We start from the raw sequence: 17,577 nt of genomic DNA on the forward strand, positions 1-17,577 counted from the left end.
TTACCGTACAGATAATTTTGGAGTTTGCCTATTGCCCAGACTATCGCCAATAATTCTCTTTCCTTGGTGGCGTAGTTCAGCTCGCAGTCTTTTAGTGTGCGTGAAATCATGGTAATAGGTCTTTTATTCTGGGATAATACCGCGCCTATTCCACTCGCTGAGGCGTCAGTGGTTAAGTCAAACGGTGATTTAAAGTCGGGGTATGTCAATATGACATCTTCAGATGCCAAAATGTTACGAAGGTGGTCGAATGCATTTCGCTGGGTTTCATTAAACCTGACAGCTACTATTTTCGACATATTCTTGCTGACCGTCCCGTTTTCCCCTTTGAGGATGGCGGTTAGGGGTCTAGCAATAGATGCAAAATTTTTTACGAAGCTTCTGTAATAGCTCGCCAGGCCTAGGAAGGACCTGAGGCTAAACAGATTTTTTGGTTCCGGGAACTCTTTTATTGCCCTAACCTTTTCTGGGTCTGTTTTTGTCCCTCCTCTGGTGACAATGAACCCTAGGAACTCAACGCTCTCTTTAAAGAACTTTGTTTTTTCTCGTGCCACCCTCATGTTGGCATCGAGTAGGCGCTTAAGCACCGTGTCAATATGCTTAACATGTTCCGTTTCATTTTCGGAAAAGATGATAACATCGTCAACGTAGACATAGCATATTTTGCCGATTTCTTCCCGCAGCACATCGTCGATGGCTCTTTGGAAAATACTCCCTGCGTTTTTTAGGCCGAAGGGTAGTCGGCAGAATTCGTACTTCCCACCATTTACTGAGAACGAAGTCTTCTCTCTGTCCTTTTCAGCCAGGTATATTTGGTGGTACCCTGACTTCAGGTCTAGGGTAGTAAAAAATTTGGCTTTTCCCAAGTTCGCTAGAATCATGGGTATGCTCGGCATGGGATAGCGATCGGCGACTGTTCGCTCGTTCAGCTTCCTGAAGTTGATTACTAATCGCTTCTTTTTACTGCCATTATCATCAGTCCCTTTTTTGTCAACTACCCAGGCAGGGCTGTTGTATGGGGATCTGGACGGCCTGATTATGCCATTTTGCAGCAGCTCTTTGATTTCATTGTTTACAAAGTCTGCTGCCCCCATAGGATAGGGGTATAACTTGGAGTAGACAGGTTCGTCACTCGTAGTTCGAATAGTAGCGATGACCGATGTGTTGAAGGTGAGCGCCTCGTTAGAGGTTGAAAACACCTTAATTCTTTTCAGAATAGTTTTTTTGAATTCGGCTTTAGCCGAACTTGGCACCACTATGTCATCGATTTTTGTGAAGTTGACATTTTGACAGTCAAAAAATTTGAGCTTTTCGGTGACATTTGCGTATTTTATTACGCTGTTGCCTAGGTCCAAAGCTACTCCTGCTCGCGTTAGCGAATCGAAGCCTATTATAGCATCGAACGTGCTCAATGTATCCAAGAGGAAAAATGGGACGTCTAGTCCAAAAATGCGCATTATGCACTTACTCACAGTAAAAGGGGTTTCGACCGGCATTACGTTTCTTAGCTCCTTTACGGGCTTCACGTAATTTTTTGCCGCCCCGGTGTCGATGAGAATTTTTACTGATTTGCCAGCCAACTGTCGCTCGACGAACGGCAGTCGGGAACGCTCCCTAAAAAATGGAGGAGGTCGTAAAGCTCGGCGGAGTCGCTATCTTCCTCGATGGTGGCAACCTCAGCCTCAGCTGTGGCGGCATAATCTGTCACCTCCTGTTGGGGTTGGGCTATATTGTTGACGCGCTGGCGTCTTTGGCCTGATTGCCGCTGGGACGAGTTCTGCCTTTTGTAATTGTTGTTACTTTGAGGCTTTCCCCAGTTTGTTTCTTGTCTAAATTTAGCCGTTGAGGGGTCTACCTTCATGGGCTGAACTTTATTCTGGTCTAATGGTTCAGGATCCCTGCGCTTTGGCCAGGGATTGTCCTCATGAGATTTACTTTGTTTTCTCCTTGCCGAACCATTTCTAAATTTTGCCGTAGCACTCTCAAGGACGTTTTGTCCGCATATGTGCAATCTAGTCTGGCTATAATTGCATCGAAGTTTAGCACTGTATTGTGGGACGTGAGTAGTGACCGAGCGGGTCCGCAAATTTTGTTTTTAATTATGACCACAGCTTCGTAGTGTACCTCGCTGCCGTCGTATTTCTTGAATACTTCATAGGCATCTGATGCAGCCTGTCTCCACGAAACATACTCATCGTGGCTTCCACTGAATGTCGGTAGAGACTTTACTATGTCCAACTTGACATCGCATCTTACTGCAGGGTTTGGGACTACTCTTTTATAGACTTCTACCTGCGGCGCTTGCACTGACAGCGCGCTAACCTGTGTTCTAACCGCTTCTAATTCTGTGGCGAAATCGCTTCTTAACCGCTCCTCCTGTTCGTTAAGGGCGGCGCTGACCGCATTTGCGACAAGCGCTTGGATCATCTCTGCGTTCATTTCTGGTTGATCTGTGTCCCTAACTTCGGGGCGAAATCCTACCTCTTCGCTATCTTCGCTATTGTCGCTATCAATTTCCTGTTTTACTTCTCTATACTCCCAACTCATTGGCAGTTAAAAGGACGCGTACAGGAATTTTAACGATTGGGTTCAAGACAAGATGTTTCAACGGGCCACTTTGGTGATGTGAAGCCGAAAAAATGAGCGAAAAACAATAGATCGTCACCTAAAACATAAAAATGTTGGATTAATTTGTCCCAAGAACAAAACTAAAATACAGAACGGTGACAACAAGTATAGGTCAATTCGACTGGGTGTATTATTAGCACAGACACACTGGATAACTTTGGTACAAAATTCAATATAAGCACAGTGGGTAAATTTGTAGCAAACCACAGGGAGAAAAACGACTGGGACCTCTGAATGCGTATAGAGACCAACCTTAACAGAGAAATAAAATATTCCTTTGCATAATTAATTCATACAAATGTTGATTGTCTTGGCACCAGTGTGCGTTATTTGATAACTATGGTTTCTTTTATTTATAATGCACTTTAAAAAATTCAGATCGAACAAAATTAAATCAACACGCAGAACATGGAAGTACCTTGTAATTAAATATTTGAATAATTTATTCACATAAAAATCGCCAGTACGAGTGTACGTAACTTGAGTTATTTATTATACCCTTGCAGGGTATTATAATTTCAGTCAGAAGTTTGCAACGCAGTGAAGGAGGCACCTCCGACTATATAAAGTATATATATTCTTGATCAGGATCAACAGCCGAGTCGATCTAGCCATGTCCGTCTGTCCGTCTGTCCTTCTGTCCGTCTGTCCGTCTGTCCGTCTGTCCGTTTCTACGCAAACTAGTCTCTCAGTTTTGAAGCTATCTGAATGAAACTTTGCAGTTAGCCTTCTATATACTCTCACTCGTATATATGTCGGAATGGGCCGGATCGGACGACTATATCATATAGCTGCCATAGGAATGATCGTAAAATTTTTACGAAAAAATTTTTAACTTTTTCAGTTTTCAATTGAATTGGATCAAATTTGAGATATAGCCATTTTACTATACTCTACAATTTTGCATAAAATTTTATGAAAATCGGACTACTATATCATAGCTCCCATAGGAACGATCGAGAAATTAATACAATTAAATTTATAACCTTTTCAGTTTTCAACTGATTTTTATCAAATTTTAGGTATAGGCATTTAATTTAAGTTTTAAATTTTGTGGTAAATTTCATGAAAATCGGACGACTATATCATATAGGTGCCATACAAACGATCGTTTGATGTGGAGGAAAAATGCAAATCAGTGAATATAAACTGCAAATATAATATGTATAGGTGAATGAAATGAAAGCAGGTATTACTTCATTGTTTTTTAACACAAAAATATATAATTTGTATTGTATGGTTTTTTATTCATAGAAGTTCTATCTGCAAGGGTATATAAACTTCGGCGTGCCGAAGTTAGCTTCCTTTCTTGTTTTATTTATTTTTGCCTCGCACTCATAAAAGTCTGGATCAGAAATCGAAAATCGAGTCACTTTTTCTGTATATGTAAAAAATTCCTATTGCTGGGCATAGGAAATTGTATGCACTGGTATTTGTGTGTTGTGTATGTGTAGACCTTGGCTATTGTCGGCGCTCAGCTACTTACATAATGTACAACTTCAGGGGTGGGATTCGAATATTAGTAATAATATTAATCCGTTGGGCGCCAATTATTTAATTGTCCGGGCCGGCTGGCGGATTCTCCGCGGCAGGAGTAGAGCCGGTAGGTAATATATCCGTGAGGGGCTGGCAGTATGGTACTGCCGATGGTTGAGTATTGGTGACCGCCAAGGTTGGCAGCCACTGGGGAGTCGGGTGGTCGCTTCGACTCCTTGCTTCTTCCGAAGTATATGGTGGGAGATACTTATCTCCGTTGTCACGGCCTTTACGGCACGATAACCAAATTCAATAATTAAAATGATTTAACGGCTAAGGCCGGAGTTTTGTGATAGAGCAAGTGCTCTTTATTTCAAATCCAAATCAAAACTAAACTTAAGATTGAACAAAAGCTCATGCATATCCGGCTGCCCGTGGCAGACCGCTGACCTTGCACATTTTGCAGAAGTCATACGATCGCTGTCAGCCACGGCTCGGAATGGCACAATGTGCTGGCTCAGCTCTAGGGCCAATAAACCCGACCTAATTTTAGGGTGGACCATGCATGAGGGAGAAGTATAATGATAATAATAATAATAATAAAAAGTGATTAATAATAGAGAATGATAAACATGATAAATGATTAATATTAACAAAGGAGATAAGAACTGGCCTGCTCAGCCTAAGCTGGGAGTTGGTTGTTAACTTATATGCACAAGTTTAGCATGCGTTTATGTATGTATGTGGCTGCACATTAGGCCTCTATCGTTGGGAAGTTGATGGACAATGGGGAACCAAAATAAACGGCGAGGAATCTGGCGGTCTACACAAAATGAACAGGGATGGAAAATTTTTATGATCGAAGATAAAGAGAAATATGAATGTCTCAACTGCCATTGCGTCAGGAAAACTCTTTCATGAAGTTGGCACGAACAATAAATTTATTAATTAATCGTGCATCAGTTCGACCTAAATTTAATGTTCGGATCGGCAGCAAGAAAGAGACGGAAGAAAGTTTGTACTTATCTTTAGCGAAACAAGTTACCGGGAACTGCTGTTGGAATCCGGAAGGATATCCGTATCCGTCTCGAATAATGCCCGATAAATTCCCTTGGGTCCAAAAATAACTATCGCGACGCATTCGAAAAATATGACCAGTAGAGGTTAGAAAAAAGTCGGGGGCGTCGTGGGGAATCGTAGCGTCAGCTTTGTTTCGCCGCACACGTAGTACTAAGCTTAAACATAAAGGCCGCGCTCTCGATCGATAACACAGTCGGACTTTCCTTCATGTGGTAAGCGATTCAGGATAGAAAACTATGTTGAGCAGGTATGGCCTTATGCATGGTCCCCAATTCAGCAAAGTGGCAAGCGCGCCATTCAGGTACCTAAATCAGAGTCTATATTTTGCAATATATTCAGGATGAACTTTAAACAAATAAAAATATAAATAAAGCTTACAAAGAATTTTTTGATGTTCTGCAGTGGTGGTCAATTAGTAAAGACCGTTTTCCTTTACTGTATCAAATTAGCTGCAAGATATTATCAGGCTCCCGCGAGTAGTGCAGCATCGGAAAGGGCATTTTCTGTTGCCAAAAATTTAATTTACGAAAAATGATCTAAAATTGCCACCACTGAAGACTTGGTAAATAAAATAATGTTTCTCCATTTTAATTTTTATAATTTAAATATAAATTCTTTAATAACATAAAATAATTATTATATCTATTTGTTTATGGGGAAGACAACAAATTTGCCACCCTTTAGCAATAATTACAACGCACGAATAGGTTAATTAAATGCTGTGTACATATATTTTCGTTCACTTCTCTGGTCGGAGCTGCAACTACCGATCGAATATTAGCTTCAATATATATTCATAATCTTAAAATATAGCTTAGCATAGATAAGGCGACAGAAGAAGAAGAGAGAGAAAAATAGATAAGCAAAGAGAAGTAAAGAGCGCAGCAGGTGCAGCCATACACCCATGCGCGCACAATTAGGCGCTAGCGGTCTGCTTCGAACATACTCCCCCCGTTGGAAGAGGTACTGTTCCAACTTCGTCGGAATCGTGGGGCAGAACGGCTAGCTTGGCGACTGCCCTCTTGATCATACCCGTAGCAGTACGGACCATGGCTACTCGGATGACGCCGTCCTTGCCAGGAATGATTTCCTCAATGCGCCCAAGCTGCCATTTCATGGACGGGATGTTGTCCTCCTTCAGCAAAACTATGTTTCCCACCTTGATGTTGGACGTATCGCAGCGCCACTTGCTCCTTTCTTGAAATAGTGACAAGTACTCGCTGCTCCACCTCTTCCAAAAGTGCTGTTGCATCTGGGTCACCCATTGCCATCTGCTGAGGTGGCCTTCTCGAAGGTGAGTCACGCCAGGCTCAGGAAATCGGCCGTAGCTGGAACCCCTTAGGAAGTGAGCTGGCGTTAGCACCTCCAGGTGATCCGCGCTTTCAGAAGTCGATTTAGCAGATCCATCAAACACGACACGCAGCTTGGTGCTCGTGCTTTCTTGCTTATGTACGCAATGGTGAGGAAGAAAGAATTGTGGTACCGATGCTACCCTTGTTATACGAGACATGTGTCCTAGCTCCATATATTCCCGTAAAAATGCGGAGTACTGAGTCTTCAACGCTAGGTTCCTATCCAATTTGGCTTCCAAACTTTTAAAGCGAAGAGGAGCCAGGCAATAGGAATCACCTAAAGATTCGAATCCTGATGTGGACAAGAGACGAACAGAGTACTGCCCATTTTCAAGCCTAACGCAACTTTCCCTGAAAAGCTGCTCGCATTGCAAGTCCTCAGGCAACAATACTGGTTCTGACGAACTGAAGTCCTCGATTTCCCAAAATCGCTTTACTACAGCAGCAAGTGTGTCATCATCCGATTGATTAATAGGATTCCTGACGATGGCAGCTAATACAGACTTATGAGTTGACGCACTCGGCAGCCCTCCAGACACGATCCAACCAAGTTTGGTGTTCTGGAGTGTTGGCAACGCGCTATCCAAGTGAATTTGCCCCGTAGCAATTATTTCGAAAAAAAGTCCAGCACCAATTAGAAGATCAATCCGCTCTGACCGATTAAAATGAGGATCAGCAAGCGAAATATTTTGCGGAATTTTCCACGATGTGGCATTTATGTTAAAATGAGGCTGATAATCCGTGATACTGCTAGTTACAACCGCGGAGAATGAGGCACGATAGCTTTCATCCCGGGATTGCGCTACAATGTCGACTGCCTTATCGGAATTTAGAGAGGATTCCCCAATCCCAGAGACTAGGGTATGCGACTTTCGATGATTTAAATTGAGCTGCTTCGCTAGGCGAGAAGTTATGAAATTTATCTGAGATGCTGAGTCAAGGATGGCTCGGCATGGCATAAATTCTCCAGCCTTATTCCTTACATAGATGATCGCGGTTGGAAGCAACACGTAATCAACAGGCAACATATCTGTGGGGCTTGGTGGAGGGTTCGATGAATGTGAACATGATACTAATGCTGATGAAGATGATGTTGATGGCTGAGAGTTGGGAAGTGGACTGGATGATATTGATGAGACTGAGGTGGATGGTACGGATGGGTCTTGATTGATATGCAATAATGAATAATGGTGCTTCATAGGACAATATCTGCAAGCTATGCCCCTTACGCAAACAATTGAGACACAGGTGCAACTTCTTTGCTTCTTTGTACCGAAGATTTGGACTCCAATTTGAAAATCGCGAGCATTTTGCCAAATAATGATCCCTAGCGTCACAAAATATACATAGAGGGGGATTTGAGTTATCTGAAGCAATTAACGCGTTTGAGCTATATCTGTGCAGGTTTTTTCCCACCTGCTGGCCTGGTGTTTGCGTTACCAAGGCTTGATCCAAATTTTCCATCATCCTACACCTCCTTTGCAAGAACGACTCCATAGACTCCCACGTAGATAGGTCGCTGATGGACAAATTCTCTTCCCATTTTTCCCGCGTCCTCTGATCGAGCTTCCGTGCGACGATGTGAATCAGCAATCAGCAATTTGTTGCGTAGTGGCCAGGGTACGGATTGCTCGCAGATGCGAATTCATAAAATCGCTTAACTCCCGAAGACCCTTGGCTGATCCCTTCTCGACACCTTTTAAACCAAATATTGCCTGCACGTGTGCCTGAAAATGTAGAACCTTATTATCAAATCGATTTTTGAGTAAGTCCAAAGCCTTTCTGTAATTGGCATTCGAGGGCTCAAGCGAACGTATGGTCTCCAGAGCCACGCCGCCTAAACTTGACCTTAAATATTGTAGTTTTTCAATATCACTTAGCTCTTCGTCGTTTCCGATGACCGTGCTGAACGTTGCAATAAAATCCGGCCAATCAGAGTAGGATCCATGGAACCGAGCTATCTCCAAAATTGGCAACCGAGGCTTCCTAGATCGGAAAGAAAGATCCGGATGATTAAAATTGTCTATGGAAGTTGAATTTGCAGCGGTTGCAGCCGGCAATTGAGATTTGCGAAGCGCCGCTAAACCTCGATTTATCTTCGCCTTCACATCCATGAACGCCGTGGAGAACTCAATCCGATGGTCGCTTGCTTTCTCCGAAAAGTCCAATTTTTCCAGCGAAGTCTGTGCGGAATCAAAGGCCAAATTTAATGAATTAATCCACTCCAGTCGCGCCAGTAAATCAGCTTCATCAAACTGATCTACAGTCTCCGGATTTATGTAATAATTCATCGAGCTCAACTGCCGCAAAAGGGATTGGGCCTTGGCTCGGTAGAAGTCCACGTCACTTGGCGGCTCATTTTGATGCTGAACCGAATTTTCCGTGTTAGACATCTTTATTTTCTCACGTGAAAAGAATTAACAAAGGGAAAATGTCTGACCGCTTCAGTATATAGGAACCCGTTTAGTGTTCACCGCGCAAATTAGAGGTTAATCAGCGTCACCGAGATGCAACGGAACCTCGACAATGTTGTTATTGTAATTGTCTGCCTCGAAACAGCGGAGTTTTGGCACACGCACGTCTATGCTATATATGCATAGGTATATATATGTTCAATAGGCGCTATTTACGACGCTTAAGCGCGAGCCACCTTTCTATAAAATATTTGGCTCAACACAGCTTTTGTTTATCAGCGCGATTTAACCGAAAATCAGCGGACGGCTATATGCACTCAGCTTGTTATGTACAAGGTATGTGTGTATGTGAGTTTACTTGTGTGCTTATGACCGAATGCCAGTAAGCGACAGCGAAGCAAAGCGATTTGTTTAAACGATATTAAACAACGAACACCGGGTTGCAGGCTCCGAACCAAAGTATCACGTCGGGGTCACCAAAATGTTTATGGGGAAGACAACAAATTTGCCACCCTTTAGCAATAATTACAACGCACGAATAGGTTAATTAAATGCTGTGTACATATATTTTCGTTCACTTCTCTGGTCGGAGCTGCAACTACCGATCGAATATTAACTTCAATATATATTCATAATCTTAAAATGTAGCTTAGCATAGATAAGGCGACAGAAGAAGAAGAGAGAGAAAAATAGATAAGCAAAGAGAAGTAACGAGCGCAGCAGGTGCAGCCATACACCCATGCGCGCACAATTAGGCGCTAGCGGTCTGCTCCAAACACTATTTTTAAATCAAGTATTATTATTTTCAAAATTTCTAATTTCTTTATTTTATAATAAATACATTTGAAACGAAAATACAAATCAATTCTTTAATCGTATTCTTTCTATGACATACGTAAACACGAGAACTCAATATGTGTGTATGTACCAGGCATGAAGTTTCACTCACTGTACATTAACTGCACACCAAAACACTGTACAGTGCCTTGCTACTGTAAACCAATTTCGATGAACTCATCAAAAGTTGTACAACTATGAAATGAGTGAGAACACTGTCAATCTAAACCGACAATACTACCCTACTCACTCACACCCAAATATACTGTGTAGAAAAAAAAGTGTGCCCACTTTTAGACTGAGTGATTCATTTGCCGTTTTGGGTGCATTCATGCAGGAGTCTACCGGGCACGCAAGAATAAAAGCGAATAAGAACATTACATAAACGGTGGGTCCTACCCACCGAACAGGTTCGCAGTTGGGAAACTCGCTTGAGCTTTTGGGAGCTCGGTGGGTGCTCTGCCCACCCAGCGCAGCGGGCCGACGCACAGGGCCTCCTGGTTTAAATAATATGTATAGGTAAATGAAATGAAAGAAGGCATTACTTTATTTTTTTATATCATAAACATATGTATTTTAAATTTTATTAATTTCTAGTGATTGAAGTTCTATCTGGAAGGGTATATAAACTTCGGCGTGCTGAAGTTAGCATCCTTTCTTATTCTACATCAAATCAGATCTTATTTGATAATTTACTAGATCATTCTGGCATGTCGTTATTTTATTTTTGATTAATTTGCTCTTGATTGATTGATTTTTGTGCTCTTCACGGCTGCTTAAAGTTGAGTTCATATATGAAATGTAAGTACAAAAATGTAGCTAATTGCTTATTATACCCTTGCAGGGAATTATAATTTCAGTCAGAAGTTTGCAACGCAGTGAAGGAGGCACCTCCGACTATATAAGGTATATATATTCTTGGTCAGGATCAACAGCCGAGTCGATCTAGCCATGTCAGTCTGTCCGTTTCTACGCAAACTAGTCTCTTAGTTTTCAAGCTATCTGAATGAAACTTTGCAGTTAGTCTTCTATATACTCTCACTCGTATATATGTCGGAACGGACCGGCTTGGACGACTATATAATATAGCTGCCATAGGAATGATCGGAAAATTTTTACAAACAAAACTATAACATTTTTAGTTTTCAACAAAGTTTTAGATATATTATTCATATTATTCTAAAATTTTGTGTACAATTTTTTAAAAATTGGACGACTATATCATATAGCTCTCATATGAACTATCGAGAAATTCATTCAATTAAAAAGTATAACATTTTCAGTTTTCAAAAGATTTTCATCAAATTTGAAATATAGCCATTTCATATTATTCTACAATTTTGTGTAAAATTTTATTAAAATCGGACTTATATATCATATAGCTCCCATAGGAACGATCGAGAAATTTGAGAGGAATGAGAATGGCGGTGGCTGTTGTCGGGAGACTGACAATCGCGGTGGCGATAACATTTTTAGTTTTCAACAGAATTTAATCAAATTTAAGATATAGCCATTTCATATTATTCTACAATTTTGTGTAAAATTTTATGAAAATTGGCCGACTATATCATATAGCTCCCATAGGAACGATCGAGAAATTAATTTAATTAAAAAGTATAACATTTTAAGTTTTCAACAGATTTTCATCAAATTTTATACATTGCCATTTTATATTATTCTACAATTTTGTGTCAAATTTTATGAAACTCAAACTACCATATAATACAGCTGCCATAGAAACGATCAAGAAATTAATAAAATTAAAGATTATATCTTCTTCAGTTTTCACCAGATTTTCATCAACTATGAGATATAGCCATTTTATTTTAATCTACAATTTTGTGTAAAGTTATAAAAAAAAACCGGACTACTATTTCACATAGCTGCCATAGGAACGATCAAGAAATGAATACAATTAAAAATTATAATTATATATTTTCAGCAAATTTTTTTTAAATTTGAGATATAGCCATTTTATATCAGTCTTAAATTTTGTGTCAAATTTTATGAAAATCGGACGACTATATCACATAGGTGCCATACAAACGATCGTTAGATATGGAGCAAAAGTGCCAATATGTGAATGTAAAACTGAAAATATAATATGTATAGGTAAATGAAATCAAAGCAGGTAATATTTTAATATTAATATATATATTTTATATTGTATGGATTCCTAGTCATCGAAGTTCTATCTGCAAGGGTATATAAACTTCGGTGTGCCGAAGTTAGCTTTTAAACTTAATACAGAGCTATTTTTTTAAGGCAAAGCACAAATCATCTTTCCAGAAGTGTTAGAGCTTTCTAACGGTATATCACATTCTTTACAAGCCAATTATTCTGAGTAGGCTATGGTCACACTATTCGAAGTGTTAGAGCTTTCTAACGGTATATCACATTCGTTACAAGCCAATTATTCTGAGTAGGCTATGGTCACACTATTCGTTGAGGTATGCTCTCTCTCGAGAGCATGTTACTCTCTCCAGGGAGCGTCTGTCTGAAATAAAGGAATGTTGAAGACAAGCTGTCTGCGAGCAGCTGATCACAGTTTGAATAAGAGAGTCAGAAAAAAACAAACGAAAAGAGTAAATGAGAATTTTGGAACAAACAAAGAAATTGCAAAGAATTAGGAAACTAATAAAGAATTAAGTATCAAACAAAGGAAAGGAATCGAAATACAATCCTCTCATACTTGTCATAATCGAAAGTACTCTTAGAAATACTAACGATTAAAAGTGAGCAGTTTCTTTTCGACACTTTCTTACTGGCTTTCTAGATTTGGGTTGGGTAACACGAATGGCGTGATGACGCTCTGCAACTCAATAATCTGTCTTTACTAACACAGAATACTACAACCACATCTTCGCTGCGCTCACGAACCATTAACGCAAGTCACAAATTTAATTACAATCTCGGTTGCTTACCTGACGCAGCTCTTAGAATTTTTGGCTTTTTCCAAGTCTCCGAAGAAAATTTCCTTAAGCCATGAGTAGCCTCAAGAAGTAATACGACAAGGAGGTACCCATTATTATTGAGCACATATCTAGTTTGTGCAAGCTACTCTTCACGGAGAGTGTAGAATCAAAATCACTTCGCGGTATTTTGGATATTGCACAGGTCTTCAAATATTTTGGTTATATAAGTTGTCGGGAAACGCAGATCCATTTCTAAAGAAGTTTGGTAGGTTAAATCGGAATCCGCTTAGATCTGGCCCATCACAACAGGATTTTGTGATATTTGTACGGCGATTTTTCCTACTTTTCAGATTATGTAGAAAGCGTTCTCGTTTTGTGTATAAATTTGCAAAAAGCCACCGGGGTTTCAATTTAATATATTATGTTTTTGTATTTATATTATTTAATTGCTTTTATTTCTCTATTTAGTTGTGCTACTAGTGCATTGCTTTTGTAGATTTTACATTTCCCTTTGCACTTTCGGTACAACCTTTGTTTGCGCGTCGCAACTGCTAAACGCTTTCCCGCTTTCTCGGTGAAGCTGAACTTCTTATCTTATCTATTGCCCTCTCTCTATCTCTATCTTGAAACGTAAAAGCACATTGGTAAATCCTCAAAATGAATTTTTCAATTGTTTTTTTCGCTAAAACCAGCAAAAAGGTCATTTCTGCAGATGACGGCTGCTGGACGTGCGACATCTTGCACGCCAAGTCCATTGGTGTTGTAGCTCCGACGGTGGAAAGTGCAAGAAAAAACATCGGCTGCGGTACTGCTTTCAGACCTGTCTCGGTGTGAAAAGACGTTATGTCTTTTATGGAAAGCCAATTAAAAGGTTTGACGCTATTAAATCAGTCTCCCAGATACAAAAAAAACTGAAATTGGTGGGCATGTTAGCGGATTTTAACAACCCGCCACGAACTCGCGACGGCAGCCTTCCTCAGCACAGCCTCCGAACTCAAGAGTCCCAAGAGCGCTAAATATATTTGGTATCCGAATTTTCTGCGGGAGTGCCAGTGTTCCCGATGGTACTATGGGCAAAAAGTTCAACATTTTTGCATAAATGTTATATTTTTAATTAACAAATTTGTATATATTTTCCAATTAGAAATACTCTAGATAAAATAAAACTGTTCCTAAAAAAAAAAATTTTAAAGCTGCGATTTGAATTTCCCGCGCAAACAAAGTCAGCCGATTGATTGCAACCTTGATTTGTAATTGAATGAAGTTAGCAAGTCACAGGTTAAGGAAGTCAAGAAAAAAGTTAACACATTCATATCACACATCAAAAAATATTTGCCTAAATGCAACCGAATGTTGTCAAGGTTTAAGGTTCAGCACTCAAGATGGCTTTCGCGGCCAATTATTATAACCATTGAGCAACAGCTTACGAATCCGTCTCCATCTAAAATGGGAAGGCCAAAACTAAGTTATTAACAGGGTGGAATGCGTTTGAAACAAAAGTTAGCAAACTATCTTTTATTGGAAAGAGGATCTACGGATCACTTATTACATGCGGCTTCTGTTTCAGCGAAGAGGGCTAGAGAGGATGATTTGCTTAATGCATTAAAAGGCGTCAGGGAACAACAGACAGTCGCGAACTTTGAAATTTCAGGGGATTATTCCAATTACCCCTGATGAAGCATTGCCATTTTTGTTGGAAAATGGACTTACTAAACAGTATATCTACATTTATCATATAAATAAAATTCGTGGCTGCGACATTTTTCCCCCATATTTGTCACTTTAACAAGTCAAAACAATTTGTAGACTATCTTAAATAGAAATTTCGGAAAATCTTGCCAAAGTTTCAATGCAAAATATTTTGGACCATACAGAAGAAAGATTATTTGAAAATTATTATTATTATTTAAAAAACTCTAATGACGCTTATTGATGGTAAAGTACTGAACGCTTACTGGTACGTAATCAATTCAGTGTTGCCCAATATGTGGTGCCAATCCCACAAAGCTCCTCAAAACCTCTGATTTCTTTTCCGATTGTTTTAAGCCATATTTAAAAAACTCTAATGACGCTTATTGATGGTAAAGTACTGAACGCTTACTGGTACGTAATCAATTCAGTGTTGCCCAATATGTGGTGCCAATCCCACAAAGCTCCTCAAAACCTCTGATTTCTTTTCCGATTGTTTTAAGCCAAGACATGTGGCTCTAAAATATGGTGCAAGTCCATTGCATGCCTGGATTCGGTTTTTAGAATTTGTGTTGAAAGTATCCTACAGGTTTGAAATTCAAAAGTGGCAAATTAAACAGGCTGACAAAATCGAATTTATGTCTCGGAAAAATGAAATTCGTGAAATGATTTGGACAAAAATGGGTCTACATATAAGCATTCCCAAACAGATTGGATGTGGGAATGGAAACACGGCTAGAAGAGCATTTTCAGATAATAGAATGTTTTAAACAATTACAAACTTTGACAAGAATATTTTATACAATTTCTTCGTAATTTTGGTAACAATTTCATACGAGCATTATGTCGATGTTGAGAAATTTTTGGTTATTTTATGAAAATACATTTCTGCTATACATTAACAAATATCCTTGGTATCCTATGTCACCGACGGTCATGGCTGGCAAATAATTAAGTCCTCCTTGGTTTCGGTGGGAGGTTAAGGAGAAAATGCTTCAGAAGCAAGAAATAAGTTTTATAAAAGCTTCCGGAAATCTCATGCTGGAAAGAATAGTCGATTAAACAACATGGCAGATGTTTTTTATAGAGTTATGGATTCTTCTGACCCATTAATATCCAGCTTATGTTTGAGGAAAAGGCAAAAAAAAAATTTAAAAAAAAGTTTTCGCCAGAAGTAATAAATCTTCTAAAACCTCCTGTTCCAAACTGCGAAATAATTTCAGAAGTGGAAAATGTGGATTCGGACTATGGCGACGACTCTGATGAAAATTTATAAATAATACTGGATGATGAATAAGAAGAGAAATATCTATAAATAATACTTCACAACATTACCTTAAAAATCGTTGGTCTTTTTTAGGGGTTGTGGTAAAAGGCTTAATTAAAAAAAGAAAAATATCCAAAATTCTATATTTACATTTCACATGCTTATGCCAAATTTGAAGCATATAGCAATAAAATTTGAATTTATGCACAAATTTCGGACTCTCAAATAGTGACCCCTTAGAGTGCCGTTAATGGATCAGTCCAAGGCGTCCGTCTCGGACAAACGGTCGATAATGATTCGGAAAATAATCAGTCTACCCCTAAGCTTCGCTCAGAAAAGCGATCAAATCATATAATGCATCAACAGTATATTTTTTATTTCCTTCTGTTCTTGGCGCTTAAGCTAATGAATTGGTTATCAAGCTCCAACCGCTATTGATTGGCAGCATCTCAGAAGCAGCCTCCCTCGGCATAGGCCTCGACCTCAGCATTAACTCTAAGGGTGGTGAGATCGAACGTTAAAAAGTATTCTGTGCAAAAATGTGCCGCGGGAGGGCCCGTGCCGGTGGTGATATCCGTTTTGTCTCCTGGGGGGTCTTAAAAGCCCCGTAAATATAAATACTTTAGCCCAGGAGCTCAAGCTAGGTCCGGAAATTTTGTTTAAGATGAAAGCTGGAATCGTTTTAAAAAATATGAAGCTTTAAAAATATTTTAAAATCTCCACCCTTAAAACTAAATTATAACATTTGCCCATCCACTAAAATTAAAAATTTTTAACAAAAAACGATTTCCCAGGTCTTAAGGTAGGTAGGTTATAGTGGTGAGGCCCATTGCTGGGGCCTCCAATTGGAGCTAAGCTCCTATTTAATCCACTCCCTCTGTTTGTTGTTGTTGTTCACTATCAGTACCACCCAGAGTCAGTAAGGAAACCTGGGATTGCTGAAACTTTCAGCTTTCCTATACTTCCCACTGACTCCATCTGGTAGGCACCGAAGTGGCGAAGTCTGATGTGGTTTAGCGCTAGGCAGAAGCAGAGCAGATGTTCCGGTGTCTCTTGCTCTGTAGGTTGCTTACAGCTTCTACAGATTGCATTGTATGGCAGTCCCAATTTCATTGCGTGCGAACCGATCGCCCAATGTCCCGTGGTGAGTGCCGTGAACCTGCTAATATCCCGCTTGCTGTTGGATAGCAGTTCACTGTTTCGTTTCTTGTCGTACTTCGGCTAACATTCCCTTGACCTTCTGTGATCGCTCTTCTAAGCCGTTCTTTATTAGTTATTTGCTTAAAGTGGTCATGGATCCTTGTCTGGATCGCGTTTAGGGAGATCGGTAATTCGAAGTCAGAACTTAGCCCTGCCAAGCCTGCACGGGCTAGTTCGTCTGCCTTCTTATTTCCTAAGATCTCGTTGTGTCCCGGTACCCAAGTTACTTGTTCCTTAATTTTGTCAGCAAGTCTATTAAGGGCCTTCTTGCATTCTGCCACTAGTTGTGAGTTCGTTTTCACGGCAGCTTGGGATTTTATAGCCGCTTGGCTAACCGAGTAGATTTGAACTCTATTGCGACTGAGGTCCTGCCTTAAGAAAAGTTCGACTGCTTCCCTTATTGCCAGCAACTCAGCCTAAAAGACCGTCGCTGTGTTAGAGAGATTGAAAGCCTTTTAAATTCTCCAATTTTCAGCGTAGATCCCAGCCCCTACGCATCAGCTCATTTTTGAGCCATCGGTGTAGACGGACACCTCATTCTCTTTCACTACTACTTTGCCCCTACTCCAGTCTTCACTTGATGGGTATGAGGTCGAGAATGCGTTCCCGAATTTCATCTCCGCGATCGTAGTCGGTCTTAAGGTCTGTTTTAATACCGCTGCTCCCAAGGATTTTGCCGTGCCCGGCGCCGTGTTCTCTCCAGCAATTGCTTGCCTTCA

General features: G+C 40.1%; 2 protein-coding genes across 2 annotated transcripts in view; one reads left to right on the top strand and one right to left on the bottom strand.

The window, feature by feature from the left end:
* Positions 1-17,577, top strand: part of LOC110185378 (uncharacterized) — a 348,293-nt gene that overhangs the window by 196,388 nt on the left and 134,328 nt on the right. The window lies entirely within an intron of this gene.
* On the bottom strand, positions 5,762-7,420 carry LOC147642675 (uncharacterized). The gene has a single exon (XM_086839431.1). The coding sequence runs from the start codon at positions 6,707-6,709 to the stop codon at positions 6,101-6,103; it is 609 nt and encodes a 202-aa protein (XP_086695557.1). The 5' UTR covers positions 6,710-7,420; the 3' UTR covers positions 5,762-6,100.

Source organism: Drosophila serrata, unplaced genomic scaffold, assembly GCF_035046125.1.
Source record: "Drosophila serrata isolate PLE 108 unplaced genomic scaffold, ASM3504612v1 contig_373, whole genome shotgun sequence".
Classification (NCBI taxonomy): domain Eukaryota; kingdom Metazoa; phylum Arthropoda; class Insecta; order Diptera; family Drosophilidae; genus Drosophila; species Drosophila serrata.

What these genes read in the sequence shown, in the direction of transcription:
- LOC147642675 (XM_086839431.1), bottom strand. Translation starts at nt 6,709, where the DNA reads ATGGAGCTAGGACACATGTCTCGTATAACAAGGGTAGCATCGGTACCA.